At 46.9% G+C, this 22,652-nt stretch overlaps 1 protein-coding gene across 1 annotated transcript in view; it reads right to left on the reverse strand.

Moving 5' to 3' along the window:
* The window catches only part of LOC144823527 (40-kDa huntingtin-associated protein-like), an 884,224-nt gene that overhangs the window by 560,842 nt on the left and 300,730 nt on the right, over positions 1 to 22,652 (reverse strand). The window contains exon 6 of the mRNA XM_078682113.1: positions 8,619 to 8,739. Coding sequence (XP_078538239.1) covers positions 8,619 to 8,739 — 121 coding nt within the window. The remainder of the gene's footprint in view (positions 1 to 8,618; positions 8,740 to 22,652) is intronic.

The following is a 22,652-nucleotide window of genomic DNA, read 5'->3' on the forward strand; positions in this document are numbered from 1 at the left end:
TAGTAGCATGGATACGAGCAGTCTAAGGCTAAGACTCTAGAGGGCGTGTTAAGCCAGCTGTTTTACCATCACATTACCCCTTGAACACCCAGTGAAAGGACACCACACAAGTGTTATGAAAATAAACAATGTATTTATTAGAATCACAACAACCCTGTACTCTTTATGAGGACAGGGTGCTAAGCACACAACAAAACTCTTATGAAAATACTTAAGTTAGCACGTTATACACAAATGCCCGAGGGGCACGAAAAACCATATACTTTAAAAGTGGAATGCGAAATTACTAGCAGGTAAGTACAGTACTAATAGGCTTTGGACTCGCTAGGACTTGACTATAGAATCGTTAGATTACTTCTAGGAGACCTAGGGGACTCGGGTGCAGAGTGTGCACTCTCACGCGGGATGCGGGACAAAGTCTATGGGAGCTAGTAAAGGCAAAGTTAGTGTTCACGGGCGAACCCGACCTGGTAGGAAGAAAACGACAGTGGATCCTGACCCTAGAATAGTGAGGCTATGCTGGGACACCGAAGTGCCGAAGTTACCTAGCCCAGGGGCTGCAGCTGCATAGGTCTGAAAAGACGTCGGGAATCTCGTTGCCGGACCAGGAGCCTGGAAGAAGGAAGTTGCTGGCAGGCGACCAGTGAAGGAAAGTTCGATGGATCCAAGCCTGGATCAAGGAAGAAGAAAACCTGAAAGCAGAGGGGACCAAGTTCTTGAATCACTAGCCAGTGATTAAGTGGGCACCAGGATGGCACCGGGCGAAGTCACCTCGACTAGGTGAGTGGGCGACGCTGGCTCTGCAGATCTCACGGACCAGGAGGCGTTGTCGGCGACCAGGATGGAGAGGCGAGCTGTCCCACGATGGATGAAGCAGTCGGCGTCGAAGTTACCCAGGATTGGGCAACAAGCCTTGGCTAATTCAAGCCCACGCGGTGGACTCAAAATGGCGTCTTGAGTGGACCAGGAGGGTCCGGGGTGCTCCTCTTTTGGAAGGGAGCAAGGGCCAGCCTGGAGCAACCAGACCAGCAGCAGAAATGTCGTCGGGCGTCGTTCAGTAGGCCACAAGCCAGCGGGCTAGTAGCCAAACAACGCGGTGAGCAGCAAAAAGTAGAAGGGCCCCACGCAGATCGTGGAGATGCTGGGAGGCTGCACTTCGGTGCTGGAGCTGCTCAGGGTCGGGGCTTCTCGGACCCCAAAGCACTCACCAGGAAATTACTCGGCGGGCTTGCTGGAAAGAAGTCGTGCAGTCTTGCAGATAGCCGGTCCCTCGAGGTCTCGTCGCACCCACGGTTCTCAGCTGGGCTGTAGAGGTGGGTAGAGGTCAGAGGTGCCAGGGAAGCCGGTTCTCGTCGAGCTGGTCAGTCGGATTCCGGAGGAAGGACTTGCAGCAGACCGCAGTGTTCTTAGATGGTGCCTGCGGATGCAGGGTGACTACTCCTTAGCCACAAGGGAGAAATCTTAGGAAGAAGTCTTGAGTTCCTTTCGTAGAAAGTAGTTTCAGGATTCAAAGATGATCTGATTTGGAAGGGGGCCAGTTCCTACCTTTATCCTGTAAAAAGGGGCTGGCACGCGACTAAGTCCTGCCCTATGGGTGGGACTAGGAGGGGGGTGGTTACACCCACTTCCTTGGCGGGCTTTTCCCCAGCACAGGGTCTGGAGTGACCCTGGAACTGGTTCCAGCCAGCCTATGCACAGTGAGCACCGGGGTGCCACGTGCAGTCACCTTCCTCTAAAGCCCTGCCTACCTACAATACACAAAACCCTGTCTGGGACGGTGCTGGCACCGCCCCTGGCAGGAAACCCTTTGTCCTTATCTCCTGCTCTGGGAGGACTCCCAGCAGCAGGAGGGCAGACTTGTGTCTCGGTGGCAGCATCCATTTTGTGGAGCTGAGGCTCTGTTTGACTTTAACCGGGGTTAGGGGTTACATACATGTCGTGTCCCTCTAGAAGGGTGGAATGCTAACCCCGTCGCCAGAATTGGCGAGGGGTTAGTATTCCAATTCGTATGACACCTTACTCGACATGTTTTGATAAAGCGATACCAGAGTTGGCATATAACCGCGAGGATTATAATGCACTTAAGAGTATATGGTATGCGATATCATGGAAACGGCTAAGGGATGGATCCCGAAAGCCGCAGACAGGCTCAGCTCATGCCAGAGCACCATCTCACACGATTCCAAGCACTCTGCCTTCAGGATTGTTAAGGCCTGCCATAGGAGTGACTGATAGGAGATCTGTGTGTCCATTTTAGGCTTAGATATAGGTATACTATATCTAAAGCAAAGGGTGAGTACACCACCTTGCCCCAGCTGTCGTGCAGCCAGTTGTGTCAGTTTAGTTAGTCAGCCCAGGGGTGGCATAATACATGCTTCAGCCCCTGGGAGACTTCTGGGTACACCTCAGCCCTGGGTACAGGGACTTGGAGAGGGCCCAGTGCCAATTCAGTACCTGAGTACAATTTGGATAGAGAGAACAGCTAGGCTGTGGGTCTGATTAGCAGGCCCACAGCCAGGGAAAGTCGTAAACCAGTGCAGCAAAAAGCAAAAATCTGGGTGATCATAGGATTGCAGACCCTACTCTCCTACAGACATAGATCTATATTTTTACCAAAATGTTGGTTCAGTGACCTCGCTTCAGATTATATGGGGAGCATTTGGGGCCATCATGAAAGGTAGAGCTCTGGCTCTAACGAGGTGCATGGAACAATTAGAAGAAGATATTTTAATGGGCGAGAATAGCCTAGCCCATGCCTCCGACGACTCAATCAAACAAAAGCTAGAGGCCTAAAAACTAGACTATAGGCTGCTTCTTACAGAGGCAGCTAGGGCCAAACAAAAGACTGTATACCACAAAATATATGAACACGGGGAGAGAACGGGTAAATTATTAGCTTGGCTTGAGAAACGGGAGCAGGCGCATAGATGGGTCCACCAAATGAGGGGGAGGAAATAGCCGACCAACAAGATATAGTAAAGACCTTCACCGCCTACTTTGAAACAGTCTAATCATCCCGAAACCTCCTGGCCACTATCCAGGTCAGCGGCCTCTCCCCTGAAGAATGGATTCCTTCAAGGGAGTCCCCACAGCAGAAGAGATATGAATTGTGATCCGAGACAAACGCTCAGGTCAGGCCATGGGTCCTAACGGGCTCCCGATCGAGTTCTTTGAGGTAGCGGCCACTAAGCGGACACCCACCTTCGCCAAATGTACCTAGAGAGCTATAAAAAGGGTCTCTCTCTAGTTGGACTGATTGAATACACATTGTTTTGTCATGGCTACACAATGTAACATGTTCGAAAATATGCATACCAATGCTTTGTGATTCTTTGCAGTTTGAACTCAATAAAAAAAACTATTTTGAAAAAAAAAGGGTCTCTTGCCAGCCGAGATTCGACTAGCTACAATTTTGGTAATACACAAACAGGGCAAACAACAAAGGACTGTAAGGCGTATCGGCCCATCTCCATCTCCCTCCTTAGCGAGGCCAAAATACTCGCTAAAGTATTAGCCAATAGACTCATCCCCCGATCGCAAATCTGGTACACCCTGATCAATCAGGCTTTATGCCGGGCCGACACACTGCTTTAAACTTATGTCGCCTGCACAATGCTCTGGTTAGGGTGGACACAGTACGAGAGGACGTAGCCCTGTTGTCACTGGATGCCAAAATGGCCTTTGACACTATTGAGTGGCCCTTCATTTTTGCTGTATTGGAGCGCCTGGGTTTTGGACCCAACTTCATAAAGTGGTTCAAGCTCCTATATACATACCCAACAGCACAAATAGTGGTGAACTGCCACACATCACAGTAGATCCAACTGGTTGGGGGAAGCAGACATGGGTGCCCCTGTCTCCATTAATTGTTGTACTGGTGTTAGAACCACTGACGATTTGGGTAAGGGGTGACCCCTTGATACGGGGACTCAAGTGGACAGAGAACCATGAGGACAGAATTTCCCTCTATGAAGAAGACAAATTGCTGCTAAATATGGCACCCCCAGCTTCATCATTCCATCGTATCCTTCACATTTTTCAAATATTTGGTAATCACTTCAGGATCCACAAAAAACTGGTCTAAATCCCAACTATTCCTAGTGCACGACCGAGACCTAAATTACCAAAAGACTATGACATCCCCATGGCAAAAGACGGTTTCCGATATTTGGGACTTTATGTAACCACCGACCCAAAGCAATTTTATGAAACCAACCTGCAGGGGCTTTTGACCCGTTTGCAAACTGATGTCAGACACTGGCGAGCCCTTCCACTGACCATCCGGGGATGAGCGGCCCTCTTCAAAATGTTAGCTCTGCCCCGTTGTTTGTATGCACTGCAAAATACCCCCTTCAAGGTCCCAGATTCCTACTTCTCAAGCTTCGACAGTGCAGTGCGAACTCTGTTGTTGGGGAGAGGAGTTGGCCTAACGGCTAGGGCGTTCGCCCTCGAATCTGGGGAACTGGGTTTGAGTCTCGGGAATGACGCTGAACATCCTGTGATTCTGAGCAAATCACTTAATCTCCCCATGCCTAACAAAAATGAAGGTGTCCTCATGTAATACAACTGGTGCTATGTAAAGCGCTCTAATACCCGATTTGGGTCAAGTATGCGCTATACAAAACTCTAAGATAAAAAAAAAAAATACAATTTTTGGGTACTGGGGGGTGCAGCGTATCGTGATGCAGAAATTAACGGCGGAATGGTAGGACGGCGGGATCCCAGCTGAAGGTAAGCAATCGCTGGGTCCGTGGTTCACAAACTGATCCGAGCCTTCGCACATATAGGTGGCTAATGGGGCAGGGAGGATACCATAGGGCACCCTACACAAATCCCAAACGACTACTCCTTACCGGCCCCTTGGCATGCACCATAGGAATTTGGCATTTGGTCACTAAAAAACTAGGATGGCACAAAGAAAATCACACAGGTAAACCAACTCTGGGAGTCTGAATGGCTGGGCCAATTGAGCACCTGCCTCGGGTTTGATAAATGGGACCTGATAGGCATCTCATCAGTAGGAGACATGTGGAACAAAGAGAGGTTGGTAACATTTGCAGACCTACAGAAAGAATACTAATTAGCGCAGTCCAAAAGCTTCAGGTACCTACAGATTAGCCATGCCCTCAAGCAGCGATACCTGAGGGAGGCCCGCTACCTGAAGCATCCCTCTTGAAGACATATTGATACTAGACCCCATGCCTAACAAAGCCATAACCCTAACATATGAGAAACTAATTAACAACCAACCAGACCTGTTGGTACATCTGAGGCAGCAATGGGAGGCGAATGTGGGAGACTTCAAGGATGATGACTGGCGAGCGCTCTGGCCTCCCCCATCGAAAACCCCATGAGACTGAGACTGGTTCAACTTAAAACCCTGCATAGATTCTACCTGGCAGCGAGAGTTCGGGTTAAGATGGGGAGGAGGACAGATACACATTGCCTTCGACAATGCTCCCAAGAGGGAACTTTCTTTCACACAATGTGGGTATGTCCGATCGTCCAAACATACTGGGATGCGGTCACGTCGCACATGGAAAACGTAGGGGGTGGGTGTGGGGGGATTAGGAGGAGAAAGTAGTATTGAGGCCAGGGAAGATTCCAGCCCACTAGCCTCACCAAGTTCAGAAAGCCAACTTTCCTCTACAAGAGGTGTAATAGTGTCAGTAATAGGCTGTACTATCTCAGCCTACAGAATGAGTTTCAGAAGCCCCACCATGAGAGGGAAGTGTAAAAACAACATTCCCTCCAGTAGGCTCCATTGACTTCGTACCCGCCACTGATTGACGCTGATGGGAGGGGGAAAAATGGCTCCGATTGGCGCCGTCTACATCAATGCTGGAGTCGGCTGATCGATGATCGACACCAAAAGTGGAAACCCAGAAAGGTTGTGCACTGGCGCCAAAGTGGAGTCGGCCGGCGCCGACTAAACATCTCAGAAGGCCCTACCGACACTGAGGGCGAACCCACCAGTGTTTCTCCTCTCACCTCCATGGAGCCCGACGGAGCTCCAGGGGATGGAGGAGGAGGCCCAAAAAAGAGTGCAGAAAATTATAGCATTCTCTCATTTGGGCAATCGATGCCCTGGGTCCGGGAAAGACAGGGAGGCGCGGGCGGTGTTGCATCTGGACTCCTCAACTGGCGGGGAGGAAGAGATGTGAGGCAAAGTTGGGGGTGCTGCTACTTGAACCGCCTATGCTTACCTTTCGATGGACAACGACATCCCCATGAATGGCTGCTACTCCTGGAATGGTCCCGTGCCTCCAAATGAGAAGGAGACCCAGGCAAACGTGAAGTGTCCAAAGACTGCGTCAGCTGCCCCGCCAAGAGTTTCATTTGATGTTCCTTGAGTACCTTCGGCCTCAGAATCTGGCAGGAAGAGCAATCTTCCGAGTCATGGTGTTCTACCAAACACCACATGCAAATGAAATGCGGGTCTATATCCGACATCTGTCCTGCACGAGACCCACAAGCCTTAAAGCCTGAAAACATGAGAAAAGGCACACTTTTTCCAACTGACAAAAACTGTCAAAGGAGGACAGAAAACTGCCTGAGGAACCGCTTCTCCAGATCCGCGTTGTAGGACAGTAAAAAAGAAAATGATGTCCGCGTACCTGAGGGGACTTGTATGACTTCACTGACGTCACAAGCGGAGTCGACGTCATCAGCGAGTTGTACGACGCCGTCCCCTGGCACGCAGATGTACTGCTAAAAAAAATCCGGATCCAGTCTGGTGCCTGGGGAGAATTGAAAAGATATGGAATCTGCGGCTAGATGTCTCTATCAGAGTGCGCCTGACAGATGTGACTATAAAAGGCTGAATCCTCTCTGGGAGGCTTGTATATCTTAAGGAGGCATGTAGTGGCAGTCTTCAAGGGTGCAGGCATAAGGAATTTCTCCTTGAGGGAGAAGGTGCATTAAATGTACCAGAGTAGGAAGAGCTGGTGTCTTCACCATCAGGGTGTGACTTTGAAGACAGAACAGAAGGAGACCTGAGTCACCTGTGTCTTTTGGGATTGCGCTTGGACTCAGCAATTAGAGAGGCACATGAGGTGGAGTGCCATCAACTGCAGACTCTCTAGGTGTTACATGCATCTTCCTTATAGGCAACATAGAGGTTGGACATCAAACTATCCTTGGAGGTGGAGGCAGGTTTAAAGTTCTCAGTGAGGTCTCTACTTGGTCTTCTGCAGGGATGTTAAAGTGTGAAGTTGCCAAAGGTTGCATTGCTAGTTATTCAGGTGTCTCAGGGACTTGGACAGGAATCCCAACGTCAATCTGGCAATGTTGAGAACTAGTACAATGGCAATTTTAACTTTGGAGATTGTTGAGGCAACATTAAATGAAGCATCAGTATCGATGGCGAGGGAGACATGAGTAGAGCACTTTGATGTCAATGCTGAAAATATCGCCGTCCGTTTGAAATATCTTGATTGATTTGTGGTCCGGTATTGGTGTCTGTGAGTCACCATTGAGCTGGCCTTTGATAGCAAGAACATAGAGGCTGAATCCTTCAGCTGCGACATCATGTTCTAAAAAAGCAAAAATAAATTACAATTAGAATGTCGATTGCTGATGCCTCCTTTCACCTTTCCCAGATTGTCTTTCCCTAGATATCCCTCTGTGGGAGTCCTAATGAACTGCTGCCTTCTCTCTAGGGGTTGAGCGCCTGAAGCGATTTTCAGGTGTTACCTTCTTCTACTATTCCTCCTCAGGTCTTCAGCAGGCCTCCTAGGCTAATGTCCTCATGCTCTTTTAAAGTCCTCCTCAGCATCTTTATTCAACATTCACATTCTTTCACTTGAATGAAAAGAGGAGAGGCATCAAATATACCTTGTGTGGGTCAGAAGTAGCCTTTTTTTCCAAAGGAGGGGCATTTGACAAAGAGAAACGGTATTCTGGCCAGAAAAACTACAAAAAAAGAGGTTTCCAGGCTTGGCAGATGTAAAGATTTTGAATGGAAAAAAAATGGAAACTGTGATAAAAATTTCTCAAACTGAGGTATGATAAAAACAAATGTTTTCTAGGAACCAGAACAACAGAGCTGACTTAGTGAGGCGATTCCCAGTACAAGGAATCATGGGTAGTAGAAGTTCCTGGTGTCTTTGGATGTTGTTATTTAGCTTATGTAATTTAAACTTATCGGATTGAGCTTTTCCCTTAATATTAGACATATATACAGCAGTTTGGGCTGTAGGTGCTGCAATGTAGTTTTGAGAGGATTGGCAGCCTAATTTTCAGAAAAATATTTGGTTGTGTCCTGAAGAGTGCTAAACATCTTGTATTTTACAACTATCAGTTTGGACAAGCATTTTGAAGTGTTACAGAGTCCATACATGCCTCAAGAAATTATTCTAACATTTTTGACGATCAATGAAGATCCTGCAATGCAGAAATATATTTTCGGAAAAAGTGCTTTGGGATTCTGCATACGAGTGTGATTATTCTAGTGTTTACAACTTTTATGAAAATCCTATAATGCAGCAGTAAAAAATCGCTGCTACTCCTCCCCCATCAAGAAACCTATGCCTGCTTAAGAGAAATTCTGTTTCAATATGTATACCATCATGCAATTGTCTTATTTAAATAGCACGTAATGCAAGATACTAACATACTTGTCATTAGTTTGCAGGACGCCACATATCCTAAGGAAAGCAGGCACTCAATTGGGACCTGATACTGCAACTCTGCAGCTCTTTGAAAATATATCACAGCTTCTCCAATTTTATTCATCTCCTGTAAAAAACACAAACAAAAGTCAGGTAGAGAGGGTGCTTACTGACCACGTCTGTTATAGCTTCAAATAAGTTACCTCTAGAGGTAGGACGAGAAACAAAGCAATACATATTAAAAGAAAACATTACAACTAACAGCAGTCAACCTCTGGTATTAGTACCCCATGCAGTTACTCTAGAAAGAGTGTTGTGGCAATACTATATTGAGTAACACTTAATTTCAAAACCTGGCTTTTGGCTCATGTCATGCAAGCATGTCTTCTTACTGTTGCTCAAGCAATTGTGGAACAAAAGATTACAAGTAGTTTTAAAGATTCTGCATGTTGCAAATGCTTCCCAAACATGGGATTCCGAACTTACAGGGCTCAAAGCACAGTCTGCACCACTGAGGCTCTCAGACTAAGGGTGAGTTATTGAGTCCTGAAAGTCTAGTTCAAAGCATAGACAGGCGCTAGGGTCGAGAATTCAGCACACAGTGAACGATCCTCAGCCCCAAAACCCTGGCCCCTCTTTCCTCGCAGAAGCCTAAGCACTTTGTGAAATGAATACTCCTTCAGGTCTCCATCCTTAGTTAGATCCATACTAAGCTAAGATTAATTTTAAACAACACTGTAAGTGCACTGTTACAGAAAGATTTTTCTCTCCAAAATGATGCCTTTCACTAATCCCATTTTTTGTATGTAGACGTAGTCCATGTGTATCCCAAGACTGAGGGTTAAAGAGATTTTGACTGCACTAGCCCGCTTAACTAGTTGCACCTGTCTCCTTACCGTGCTTAAATCAAATGAATTCATACCATTTTCATATGCTATTGACAGTGACCTTTGGTACTGGTAGGTACTACTTAACAATTCCAATAGCACAATTCCAAGATAGGTGAATTCATTCACTCTCTCATTTTGTGTATTGTCCAAATACCAGGTGTGTAGAAGAGGCTTAGGACAACCTGCTAATGTTTTTTGCAATGTCACAGTCATAGCGGGTGTGCTGGAATGGCATGCCGCTCCTCGCTCTCAGTTGCCAGAGATCGGGCATGATCAGCAGACAGCTACATTTTCGAGGGGCCAGTATAATTACAAGGTGCAGCGCGTGCCCCCGTCTCCTTACTCGGTCTCACACTCGCACGGGGGCCTCCCAGGCTGAAATGTGTCCTGGAGCTCGGGCTGGCCATAGAAGCCGAAGTTGGGGGGGATGATCCGCGGAGCGGTCAAGGCACCTCCCGTCAGCCCCTTTGGGGCTGCATGACGACCACAACCTACGCCGCAGATGCAGTGCCGCATATATCGGGTCACTTCCAGCAATGCGGTTCAGCTGCCATCATAATTGGAGCACCAGGCCCGCACCTTGCGGCAGCAGCAGATAGGCCCGCACAGTTGAAGGCATTAAACAGCTGTGCTATGTCCTCAGCAGCAATGCGACGGGGGTAGTTTGGTTAGGCTGGGCATCACGAATGTGGGCAGCCTGCTGGGGAGTTCCGATGCCACCTATTAGGGCAGATTATTAGCAGAAAAGCAGCTCCAGCCGGCAGAGCCTCACACAATGGCGGCCATCTTGAGATCGGACTCGCTAGCGCCTCCAAAAAGTTCACACTTCACCCTGGCTTGGACACCATTTCATGGTCATTGGCACTAGTGTTGCCATTTGCCACCACACTTGGCTGCTGTCAACTGGTTTTTCAAGCGATGTCCTGTCGTCCCTCATTGACAACATGCCTTTTGATGTGACTCGCTTGTTTGGGAGCAAGGTAGATTCTGCTCTTCAGCCGTTTAACAAGAATAGGGTCACAGCACTCCACCTTGTCTTATCTGCCCCTCCTCGGCAACCTCGTCAGCCCTCATAGTTTTGGCAGAGGTACCCCATACCATTAGCCAATCCAACTTCAACAAAGTGCTCAGCAATTGTGCGGCAGAGGCCATGGTGACCACTGACCCCGCTGTCCCGGTTAACAGGCACCGTTACTGTCCCAGGAGTCTGGGCCTCTCAGCGAAAATGAGACCTATGACCCATCTTTTGGACTTGTGACAGGGCAGCGTTGCCCCTGCTGGGACATTGTAGTGGTAACCCCTGATGCGGACTAGGATGGCAGCTTGTCATGGCAGGCCTTAGACATGCCCTTGTGATACCTTTAGCTGCCATGTGGCTGGGAGAGTGTCGGACCTCTAATTCACCCCTGAGGAAAATGTTCCTGGTTTACTGCCAAGGTCATGAAGTTGGAGATGTTTAGGAGGAGGGATGGGCAGATTTGGTCTATTTGGGGGATCAAAGTGGGTGGTGGGTGGATTGTTTGGGTAACTGTTGTTTGCAGCAGGAAATGTCATGTTTCCCTGGCCACTCAGTACTCTCCTGTTTATTTCCAACCAAAGTGCATCTTTCACTTACTTCAGTTGATCAGCTTTCCTTCCCCTGCTCCCTATGTGCTCGATTAGGTGCTTAATATGGAATATACGGGGACTAAATGGCAAGCGCAAGGCGCAACATGTGCTGGCCTATCTGCAGCTGCAGAAAGAAAAATTGATGAATGGAATGCTGGATCAATGTCAAGCATTCACCCCAGTACAGAGATCTAGGCCTGAAACCATCTTTTTTTTGTGCACCATGCCATTCCAGTTTAGACCCAGCCATGTGCAAATCAGTCTTGCCCTGCCCCCCAAGGGAACAGTCCAGCACAAACTGCCACACCAGGTCTTTCCTAGACCTGAAACAAGCATCCTGGGACCAGTTTCAGGGTATCACCTCACATCAGCCAGGCTAGCTTGGCATGATGAGCATGGGAGCCACGTCTGGGCATACCCTTCCCACTTAGGGCGACAAATGCAAAAAGAACAACTGACGGATAGAATGCTGAAACAATGTCGAACGTTCACCCCCAGTACAGAGATCTGCAGCAACATCAGAATGACATCAGCTTCCTGCAAGAACAACACCTCACTGAACATACACAGATACGCTTGCGAGTGGGATGGGTGGGTGAACAACATTTGGCTAATTACTTGAACTATAGGAGAGGTGTGGCAATCCTGCTCCGAAAAGGGTCTCCCCCGGCACACTCACTAGGTCATTTGTGATCTCTTGGGCCTCTATGTATTGTTGCCGGGCACAACGCAGGGCACTCCACTGCATTTACTGTCAATCTATGGCCCCAATGTTGATGATCCTGCCTTCTTTGCTGAGGTTTGGAGACTGATCAGTACTCTAGGCTTTGGTGCGGTTTTGTGGGGCGGTGATTTCAAAGTGGACCTTGACTCGGGGGCTGACTGCTCCAGCGATAACTGACGACCACACATGTGCACGGCAGTGCAGCTGCAACTTCTTATGACTGACAATCACTTTTCACACCTCTGACATGCTAGGCATGTGGGAGCTACTGAGAGAACATGCATCACAACATTTCACTCCACATGCTCGCCCATTGATTATTGGCTAGCGATGCTGGACACTGATGCTTGGACCACAAGGGTAGAATACCAATCAAGGACGCTGTCCGATCACCTGCCAGATATGTTGGATATGTGTTAACCGGATTGCCCAGGACAAGCTTTCATATGGTGACTTCCCCCTAGGGCCTTATGAGAACAAGTCTTCAAGGAGGAGATCTGAAATACCATAGTGTAACACTTTCAGCACAACCACTACTTAGTGTCTGCCCCTTCCACCCTCTGGAAAGCCTTCAAAGTTGCCCTACAGGGGGTCAGCATTGCTAAGCAAGCGGGAGTGTTGCGAACATTGCACGTCGAGCTGGCCCATCTCGAGATGGAGATCCGCACACTTGAGCTTCAATCATTTGAGTGCTGCTCCCCAACCGTACTGGCGGCTATCTGAGGAAAGCAAGCAGAATATGAGGAAGCAGCACAGTGGGAGACACACTATCTAGACAAGGAGGCATGCATTTGGGGATACAAGGAGGGTGACAGAGCAGGAAAACCCCTGGCCAATATACTGCGCAGGCTTTGGCCCAGTGACTATGTCACTGAACTACTAGACAACATGAACAATAGTCATATAGGCATGACTGTCGTACAGGAGGAGATTGCCTCCTTCTTCTCTTCCCTTTACGCCACCACACAATCCGAAACCCCTCCAGACCTTAGTTCCTATTTAAACTCGGTGCAGCTGCTCTGGCTTGATAATGGACATAGGCAATATCTTGATGAACGATTCAAGACGGAAGAGATTAACCAAGTCAATCAATTCAATTCAAGGAAAGCTTTATTCGACTGTTCGCAGGACAATCATAAAAGCACATAAAACACAGTTAAAGTTCATTTTAAATTGTAAACATTACAAATAGTTAAAAAAAAACATTTTTCACAGAATTCAGATAGACTAGCAAACATTATAAATTTAAAACCACCGTCCTCATTCAATAAAACCCCAGCTATTAACAATACTCAAATATCATAGTTTTCCTAAGCCTGAGTACTTTCTTCAGATACAGAGCTATCCTCCAGGCAAAATGTTCATTCTCCCAAAACTGGAGTAGAATTAACGCCGTCTAAAACCTTGATTTTTTTAAGAGAGGCAGTATCCAAACTTTCCTTAGTGACACATAAAATGTACAAAAAAAACATTACATGAATTGTGGACTGGGCAGATTGCAATTCACAGGGGCAGGGCAACAAAATTTGTGACCAATCATTCAATTTGGGGATAGACAATAATCTGTGGAAAGTGCCCAATCTAAATCTAGTTAAAAGCATTCTGTCAATGCCACTGGGTACAAAAGTCAGGTATGGCTCCATCCTTAAGCAAGTGTTAACTGGTGTTGCATCACGCAGCATTTAGACGTTTCATCTGCTGCTCTAATCTCTTTCAATAATAAAAGACCCTCAGATTTTAAGCCCTTTCTAGACGTCGATAACATGGAACTTGGGTTTGTAAAGTATTCCGGATTGACCCAGATCAATCATGATACTCTGCACATACTTGACCCAAGGAATCTGCAGTAACCCTTCAAGACTCAGGGTGTCTAACATGATCTCTCTATTTAACTGAGTCTGTACCTTTGATCATATCCTATGCCAGAGAAGTATTGGTTCGAGTTTAATAAGGTCCGATAAATAAGGAAGACCTCATGGCAGGAAAAAGAAGGGGAACTTTGACAAAATATAATGCCAAAACGCATTTTCCCCAAGTTGTAGTGGGTGGGTCTTAGCAAAGCCCCATACCCCTGCCCTGTACACTGCCACTGAGGTTTATTTTGCCGTATGAATTTGTAGGAGCTCTCCAGGCGGTTTCCTACCCAACTTCTTTGCGAATGTAGCAAGGGCACTAGTTCTTATAAACGCAAGCTTTTTAGTAGCTATCGTTTTGGTCCATGTATCATTACAATTAAATAAAATGCCCAAATATGTGAGGATTTTTGTTTGGGCTATTTTCCTACCCTCCAGGAAGATCTCCCTTACCCTCTCCCTCTGAGCCCCTTGGCCACACCTCATAACAAAGGTTTTAGAAATGTTGATACTTAGGCCCAAGTCCATCATAAAGTCATTAAAACGGTCTAAAACCCTTTGAAGCCCATTTTGTGTGCGAGCCATTACAACTGCGTCGTCCGCATACAGTAACAAGGGTATCACACGACCGCCAGCTTGTGGAAAATCTTGACCCGTTTTAAGCAGCTCGTCTCCCAGTCCATTGATATATAAATTAAAAAGGAAAGGGGCCAGGACACAGCCCTGCCTGACCCCCCTCCTAATGGGAAAGGCTTTAGTGAACTTCCCATCCACACCTTAACGGACCCTGGCAGAGGCACCGCTGTACAGTTGCTGCAGGAAAACTACAATATTAAGGTCCACCCCCATGGCTATGAGGACCTCCCACAGTTTACCATGTCTCACTGAGTCAAAGGCCACTGTGAGGTCCACAAAGGCAAGATATATCCTTTCCTTCTTCGCTCTTGTGTATTTCCCGATTATATTTGCCAAGTTTAGACTCTGCTCTTTTGACCCTAATCCTACCCGGAAACCATATTGTAGGTCAGACAAGACCTTGGTGTCTTCCGCCCAGTCTTGTAGACGTTCCAGGACTACCCGTTCCACCAGTTTGACCATTGAATCTAACAGGGATATTGGTCTATACCACCCTGGATTTTGGCGATCCCCCTTCTTGAAAATAGGGATTATTGTGGATTCCGCCCAGGTCTTTGGTAATAGCGTCCTAGCACTGCCATTAATTGCCTGAGTTGCTATGGGACCCTAAAGTTGGACGTTAGATTTAAACAGGTCAACTGGGATTCCGTCGGGTCCCGTGGCTTTACCCCCATGGCTCCGAGAGAGGGCTTTGTTGACTTCATCCAAGGGGAGTTGCAAGACCTTCTTTGCTCGAGAATTTGGGACGATAGTGGTCGGGCACAAATCAGAGTCATCTTGGCCATTATACACATTAGAGAAAAAGTTGACCCATGCATCTTCTGAGATTGCAATCTCAATTGATGGTCTCTCTCCGGAAGAAAGAAACAGAGATCTGACTACACTCCAAAATGCCACGTTGTTTTTCTGGCAGGCGCGGTTTGCAGTGTTTCCCATATCTTGTCTCTCAAACAGCGTTTCCTCTCATCGATAGCCCTCTTATATTCCACTCTTGCCATCCTGACCTTGCGTGGAGATCTGGGCTGCCTATGTAGCTCAACTTTTAAGTTTGAATGTACTTGTGTACATTTTCTGTCAAACCACCCTTGATCTTTTCGTTTGTTGCGGGAGTGCACTCAAAGTAAATTCCTTCCCTCCTTTGATAATTCGAGAAAGGATTGTACAATGCTTTCGCTGGGGGAGAGCTCATTCAAACAAATGTCAATGGTGGGTTTGCTATTAGTAATTAACTGCTTCATCAGCCAGTCAGGCTCCACGTTTGACCACCGAAGTGAGTAGCCGTTGGTATTTTTCAGGTCTAAATGACCTATAGTTGGATTACTGTTTTTAAAGTTATTAGAACAAAGAATGGGCTGGGCAATCGTTACACAAAGTGTCAAGTGGTCGCTCATTAAAAATCTCTCCCATCCTGAAGATAAGCACCCGGGATGCGTAAATCCGAGAAACTAGCATAAAATCGAAAGTGGATGCGAGACCTCTAGCATTGAAGATATGGGACATAGGTTTGAGGGTAGTTAAAAGATCTTTTGCAGAACCCAAATCATAAAGATGTAGGAGTTCATTAAAAAGCTCCCCCGCCCTTGAATGGCAGAAGTGGGTTATTTGCTCCCCTTCCTAATAGGGAAGGCCACACATTTGGATATCGGGGAGATTACAGATCGCACAATTAAAATCCCCCCACACAATAATTAAACAGTCCTTAGATCCCGACTTGCAGATGGCATTCAAGTCCCCACTCAAGTTATTGACCACAAGAACTTCCACAGGAGCATTAGTATAAAACTTTACCAAGATCAAACAATAGGTTGTAGTACAAATTACCTCTATTAAATGATAATGTCAGCCCCCCTGATAAAAAACTATTTTATTCACCACCAGCCTATTTGGAATGAATGTACAAAGACCCCCTTTTGGTCTGTCCCCCAAACCCTTTACCACCTGGATATTATATGTCTTAAAACCATTAATATGAATTGGTTCTAAACATCATGTTTCCTGCATACTCAAAATGTCCATGTTCTGGATGAACTCACTCCAGACAGGATTCTCAATCTTAGTTCGCAGGCCTGCAATGTTCCATGAGGTAATATTCTAGGTCATGGTAGTGGGGGTAGACAGAGGGCTTGTTAAACATGGCTCAGGTGAGCAGGAGTGTTCACTACAGGATGGTGCCCGTAAGTTAGTACAGGGGTCCGAGTAATCTAAGTGGGAAACCAACAACACTCTAGAATCAGCACTCTCTACTGAGACGGACACGATCCGTGGAGAGGTTGAAATTACCGTTGGAACAGCAGTGATTGGTGTAATACAAGGATCTACAGGCCCCCTGACTAGAACCCCATTTAACCCATCCTCTAAGACACGGAGTTGAGTTGTAATATTCAGTCAGTCTATATCTTCCATATTATTGAGGGCCTCAAAATGGTTATGAACAGGCAAGTGGGAGCCCATGGGTAGTCCCTCCTCCCTAGGGTCTGAGTAAATCTTTGTGGAAGATAGAAAAAACCCAGAGGAAGAACACTGATCCCCTTACGCCTCACCGGCCAATCGCCCACCCTATCTAGGATAGTTTGAACCAAAGGTTGGGAGGCAAAGGACAATACAATACAATCACCAGGCAAAGTTTTATTCGAATTTCCAACCCACTCAATCCGCCAAGCCATCCTAGCCAAAGTAAGGAGCTTATTGTTTATGCCCGTTTTCACAGATGAAAAGCGCAGGGATTTGTTTCTCAGAGTGGACCAATGCTCTACTTCTCCAAGTGGCAGTGGAGGTAAATTCACCAACACCACAGTATACAGAGTTGCATCTGGGGGAAGATGTAACACTTTTGAGCCCAAGGAATTGACCCGCGCATGTTTAGGGGGACAGATGCTGGAATGGGTATGAGCCCCAAGACCCTCTCTGCCTATAGGTTGCCGTTTGGGACCAGATCTTGGATTTACTTGCCCCACGGAGGCACTCTGCAAAAAGGCAAGAAGCCTCTGCCCGTTTCTCTAATAAAGGCACTGTACCAGACCCCGAATAAACGGGGCATGCTGGAGCATTAGGTACACATGGGCGGTTAAGAGCTTGATGATGCGGAATTTCGCCATTCGTGATAGTACTCTGAGGCTGTATTAGAGCATTCTCGCCTGCGAGAGTGGAGGAGTTTCGGTTGGATACCATTTTGCGCTCTCCTAACGCCATGGACGGTAAATTATTTATTTGATTTTCTATGTTAACTAACCCCCTTCCATGTTAGTTAGCAAGATTATTACAGTCTTCAATAGGACAGAGAGAGTTTCCTCCACCCTACTCCAAAATTCTCCGCAGTCGGTAACTAAAGGACTGCTAGGTGGCATATTAGTATCAATTAAGGGAGGATGCTCATGAGTTGGCTTTTCTACCCCAGAAGCAGATTTACTGGCTAAACTTTTTCACCGGATGGTGGGTTGTCTAGAGATACCCTGCCCCTTTCTTTTCTTAGGTTTTGGCTGTGGGGTCCTCGCTTGATCAATTTTCTGACGGTTTAACCCACTGCATGACTCCAGAACCCCACTTGAGTTGGCATTGCTCACATCACTAATTTGCAAATCAGATAGTGGGGGATACCTCAAGGGTATGTACAGGGGTTATAATGACATTGTGTACATGGGGTGAAGCTTGTGTCAACACTGCCGGGGGCTCTAGCATGAGTCTGCGTTCTGTTAAGGGGATTTCATGCATTAAGGCAGACTCATCTCCTGACACAAAAGCGTTTAAAGTCCCCTCCACCCCCTTCCCTGCTAAGGTCTTGCGCTTGCTCATAATAATGTGACTCTAAGAGTGCACGACCATAATACAGGATATAACTTGTAGCTGCCCTGGTACCGTTATCAACCAGCCCTTACATAAAGGTTATCATAGGACAGTCTCACCAAGAGGCAAATGTCAGTGAAATGGCCAAGCCCGGTCTCAATCGGTCTCGGACAGGAACAGGCGGGCCCACCCTTGGCCCGGGCTTCGCCCGGCGCACCCCCACGCGTCCCGCGTGGCAGGAATCAAAGCTCACTATATGGGCTGCCTGTTGCGGTGTGCGTTAACACGTGCAGCTCCTGCCGCCACGCGTGCTGTGTCCTGGGCTTTGAAGTCCTAAGCGGGCAGCCTGTGGCAACACAGTGAAGGTCAGCGGTAGCAGAGTTTCAAGTTTTCCAAGAGTCAACAAATACGTAGTACTATCCTAACTGGAGCGTTCGTAATTGTAAGTCCTGTTACAGATTGCTCCCAATAAAGTTTTCAATAAAAAAATTAAAAGAGAGAAAAAAAATTCCAGGGTCCAGCTCAAAGTTTTTTCAGCTGCCGATCTCTTATCCAGGCTCACTAAGCAAAATGAACAACAAGGGTGGGCAGTTTCGGATGTCAACACAGACACCCGCTGAGAGGCAGCAGAGCAATCCTTGGAGACCGCACGTCTCAAAGCAGAGACAGAAATCCGGTCCGCGGCTTGGAGGCGGCAGGACTTACCATGCAAATCAGCGCGTCCTCACGCTGATGCGGTATTCCTTATTGGAGGGGATTGGGGGAGCAGATTTCAAAGGAGGCGGAAAATACATCAAAGTTCCAACGAAAATGGTTACTGTGTCAACACAGCGGTCCCAAATTCTGCCCACAGCGGATTCTGTAGGGTGCACACCACACACGTCTACACCAGGCAGTCAGGTAGGATAGGCACCTTAAGCTTTCAGGTGCCCAGGTTCTCGCTGTTGTACGTGCCAGCCGTCTCCGCTAGTGATGGGGCCCTGTGCTCACAGTCCGCACGGCCCCACTCTGTTGGAGGGCCAACGGGTGCGCGTCCCCCAGCAGCACCGGTCATCAATGTGCTACCTGGTGGCAATGCCCTGGGGCTGGATGGCTTCACTGCAGCCTACTATAAACATACGCTCAGATCTGTGCACCACACTTCCTCGCAACGTGTAAAGAATCTCTTTAGGTCGGCACCCTGCCCCTCCCTGCAAGAAGCCCCGATTGTCAGGATACTTAAGCCTGGCAAGAACACTCATAAATCTGAGTCCTACCCCTTCACATCAATGATGAATCGACACAATAAAACCCTTGCCAAGCTTCCAGACTATTATCCCTTCTGCCGCTCATATTGAGGCCAGACAAAGCGGGATGTGTATGAAAAAAGAAGGTCAACGAAGCACACCCCAATTACAATTATATAAAGTCTTGGCAATCACAAGAATGTGAGATCAAAGTACACCAAAGTTCAACAAATACACTAGATAGTCAATGACATAAAATGATCCCAAAGTTCATCAGGACAAGATGAACAAATAACGATGTTTGGATGTATAATTTTCTTTATTCCTCGTTCATATTCAGATGTGAATTGCAGTCAACACATGTTTTGTCTGTACAAAATTGGTACTCAGACTTTCTCAAGGCTGTAGATACAGACAATATAAACATGACTCGGGCAAATAGTGACTACTAAACATTGACAAAGGCTTATTGATAAAAAAAACACTATCAGATTCCATGTTAAAATAGGAACACCGAGAGGTCGTGCTGAAGAAAAACATTGAATGTGATGGAAAGACTGTCAAATGAGAGAAGAGTGCTAGTAGTGCACACAAAGAAGATAATATTCTGAGAATAAGGGAAGAGTAACCAATCACCAAGATTGCTGTAAACGTATCCACGGAGGTCACAAGTACCTCCTAGGATATTGTGTATGAACATTGAAAGAAAGATAGTGCCAGAAAACACGTAGGCAACTTAAAGCCCACAATCGCATGTACACTGACAGGATATGACCGATATTGTAAAAGTGAAAATCACAGAAACATGCTGAAATAGGTGAAGAATGTGCAGCATGCAGAAAATGAGTATTATACTCAATAAAAGCCACCAAAGAAACGATCATCAGTAGCATCAGTAGGTTGGGTAGCGGTAAAATCATGAAGATACATGTATTCAGAACCATCAAATCTTATAGACGTGCATCGAGAGTAGGAGCACAAAGGCCCTAAGAGTTAAAGAATCAGTATGAGCCCAAGTGGAAAACGGGATACATTGAGGAAGAGTCAGTAGCATCCTATGATAGATAGTACCTAAAAATGTTGGTAGATACTGATACAGGAACATCCAAATCAGTGTCGACTGGATAGGTTACAAAGCTTGTGGCTAAATACATACTGAGATGTACACCATAACAAAAGCAACGTTTTGCATGGTGCTCATCAAAATAAGTCAATTGCTGATGGCCCTTTTATAGATTTGTGCCTGGGAGAGCCACTGCTCATAATTTGTGTACCATTTTTGTTCTTGTGCACGCCATAAACCCCAACACCGATGCTGCCGCGGCTTTCCTCGATGCCACAAAAGGACTTAACTCCTTAGAGTGGCCCTATTTATTCGCTAAACTGTCACATTTAGGTCTCAGCCTGAAATTCATCCATCTAGTAGGACTTCTTTATAAGAGCCCGACTGCTCGTCTGTGCGTCAATGGTACTGTAACACCCCCTACTCATGACTACAGATAACAGTCAAGGTTGCCACTATTGCCAATAATATTTGCCATTACTATGGCGCCACTGGCGACGAGACTGAGGCAATAACACTCATAAAGCGGGCTAGGATTAATCTAGTCCGGGATTCTTGTATGACTGTATGCTGATGATGTGACTCTGTATGTCAGATATCCGTGGGATAATCTAAATCTGTTAGTTCAATAGATTTGTGGGGTTGTCGGGCATCAACAAATTAGACTAAATCCATCTTATTTTCCCTAAGGGATGCAACCGCAGAGTTCACTTTAGAGTACCCACTCAATTGGGCCAAAGAATTGGTTAGATATCTGGGATATGGGTCGGTAGGAACCTAAAGGACAAGTTACTTACATTCGGTAAAGCCTTATCTGGTAGAGACATGATCTAGCCAAAGATTCCTTACCTTTGAACTTCCAGGCGTCAGGCTAGATCCAGAAGATTTTTAATAGCAGTACCCATACACGCCGATAGGTGACAACGTAGGTGTCAGGATCGTCGTTGTCGTGACGTACGCGTCGCCTATATAGACCCACTCCTGGGAATCCAAAAGCGCTGGGCCATGAAGTGACGGACCACGGAGTGCCAAAAACAATCAGGGCCCAAAAGGGGAAACAGCCCTGACACTAAACCAATGCACAGTGCGGGGAGGATGGGTGTGTCGGCAAGGAATCTGCTGCTAGATCATGTCTCTACCAGTTAAGGCGTTACCGAAGGTAAGTAAGTTGTCCATCTGATAGAGACATCCAACTGCAGATTCCTTATCCTTGAACAGATACCCAAGCAATACCATCCCCAGAGGTGGGATTGCAGAAAGGTTTTTAGCCCAAGAAGTCCTGCAAGATATAACGGCTGTAGTGTCTGGCAAAATGTGTGCAGAGATGCCCATATGGCCACCTAGATGATGTCACAAACCAGGACACCACGTTGGAGAGCCGCGGTTGAAATGGTCATCTTCTGAACTACTTCCACCTTCTTTGCTCCAACGTACCCTAGGAAGAGGTGCTCGCCCACCCGGAACACTAGTATGATCAAGGTAGAACAGGAACCCTCTCTTTGCATCCAGATGCTCTTCTTTTTTGGAAGGATACGGAGGTGCATAGAAAGTGGGCAGAGTAACAGATTGAGCCAGATGGAAAGGTGTTATTACCTTAGGCAGTAAAGATGCCCTAGTGAGCAGCACTACTTTATCCAGAGAGATGGTCAGGTAAGGAGGCTGAGATGTCAGTGCCTGTAGTTCGCTCACCCTCCTCCAGAAGTTATTGTCACTAAAGAGGCTGTTTTGATAGTGAGCAGTCAGATGGGACAAATGTACAGAGGTTCGAATGGTATACACATCAAAAAGATAAGGACCAAATTAAGGTCACAGTGGGGCATAATAAAAGGCGAAGGGGAAACATATGGGTAAGCCCCTTCAACAATCTCTGTACAAGAAGTGATTTGAAAAGAGATGGCTGATCCGTCAGCTGAAAGAAAAAAGACAGGGCTGAAAGGTAGCCCTTCAGAGTGCCCAGAGCAGAGCCCTGCTGGGCCAAGGAGATTAAAAAGAGCATCTGGCAGGGAAGCAGAGAAAAGGTCATCAGACTGTTCTATACCGTATTTACAAACAATTTGCCATCGGCTGGCACATACCCATTTCATGGAGGGTAGCCTGGTTGCCAGAACAACCTCACAGACTTAGGCAGGAAAGTCAAAAGCTGTCAACTGTCGCCGCTCAATCTCCACACAAGGAGGTGGAGAGTGGACAGGTTTCGGTGGAGGACCCTCCCCTGCCACTGCAAAAGAAGATCCCAAAGAGGCAACTGACCGGAGGATCA

The sequence above is a fragment of the Lissotriton helveticus genome, chromosome 3_1, assembly GCF_964261635.1.
Source record: "Lissotriton helveticus chromosome 3_1, aLisHel1.1, whole genome shotgun sequence".
Lineage (NCBI taxonomy): Eukaryota > Metazoa > Chordata > Amphibia > Caudata > Salamandridae > Lissotriton > Lissotriton helveticus.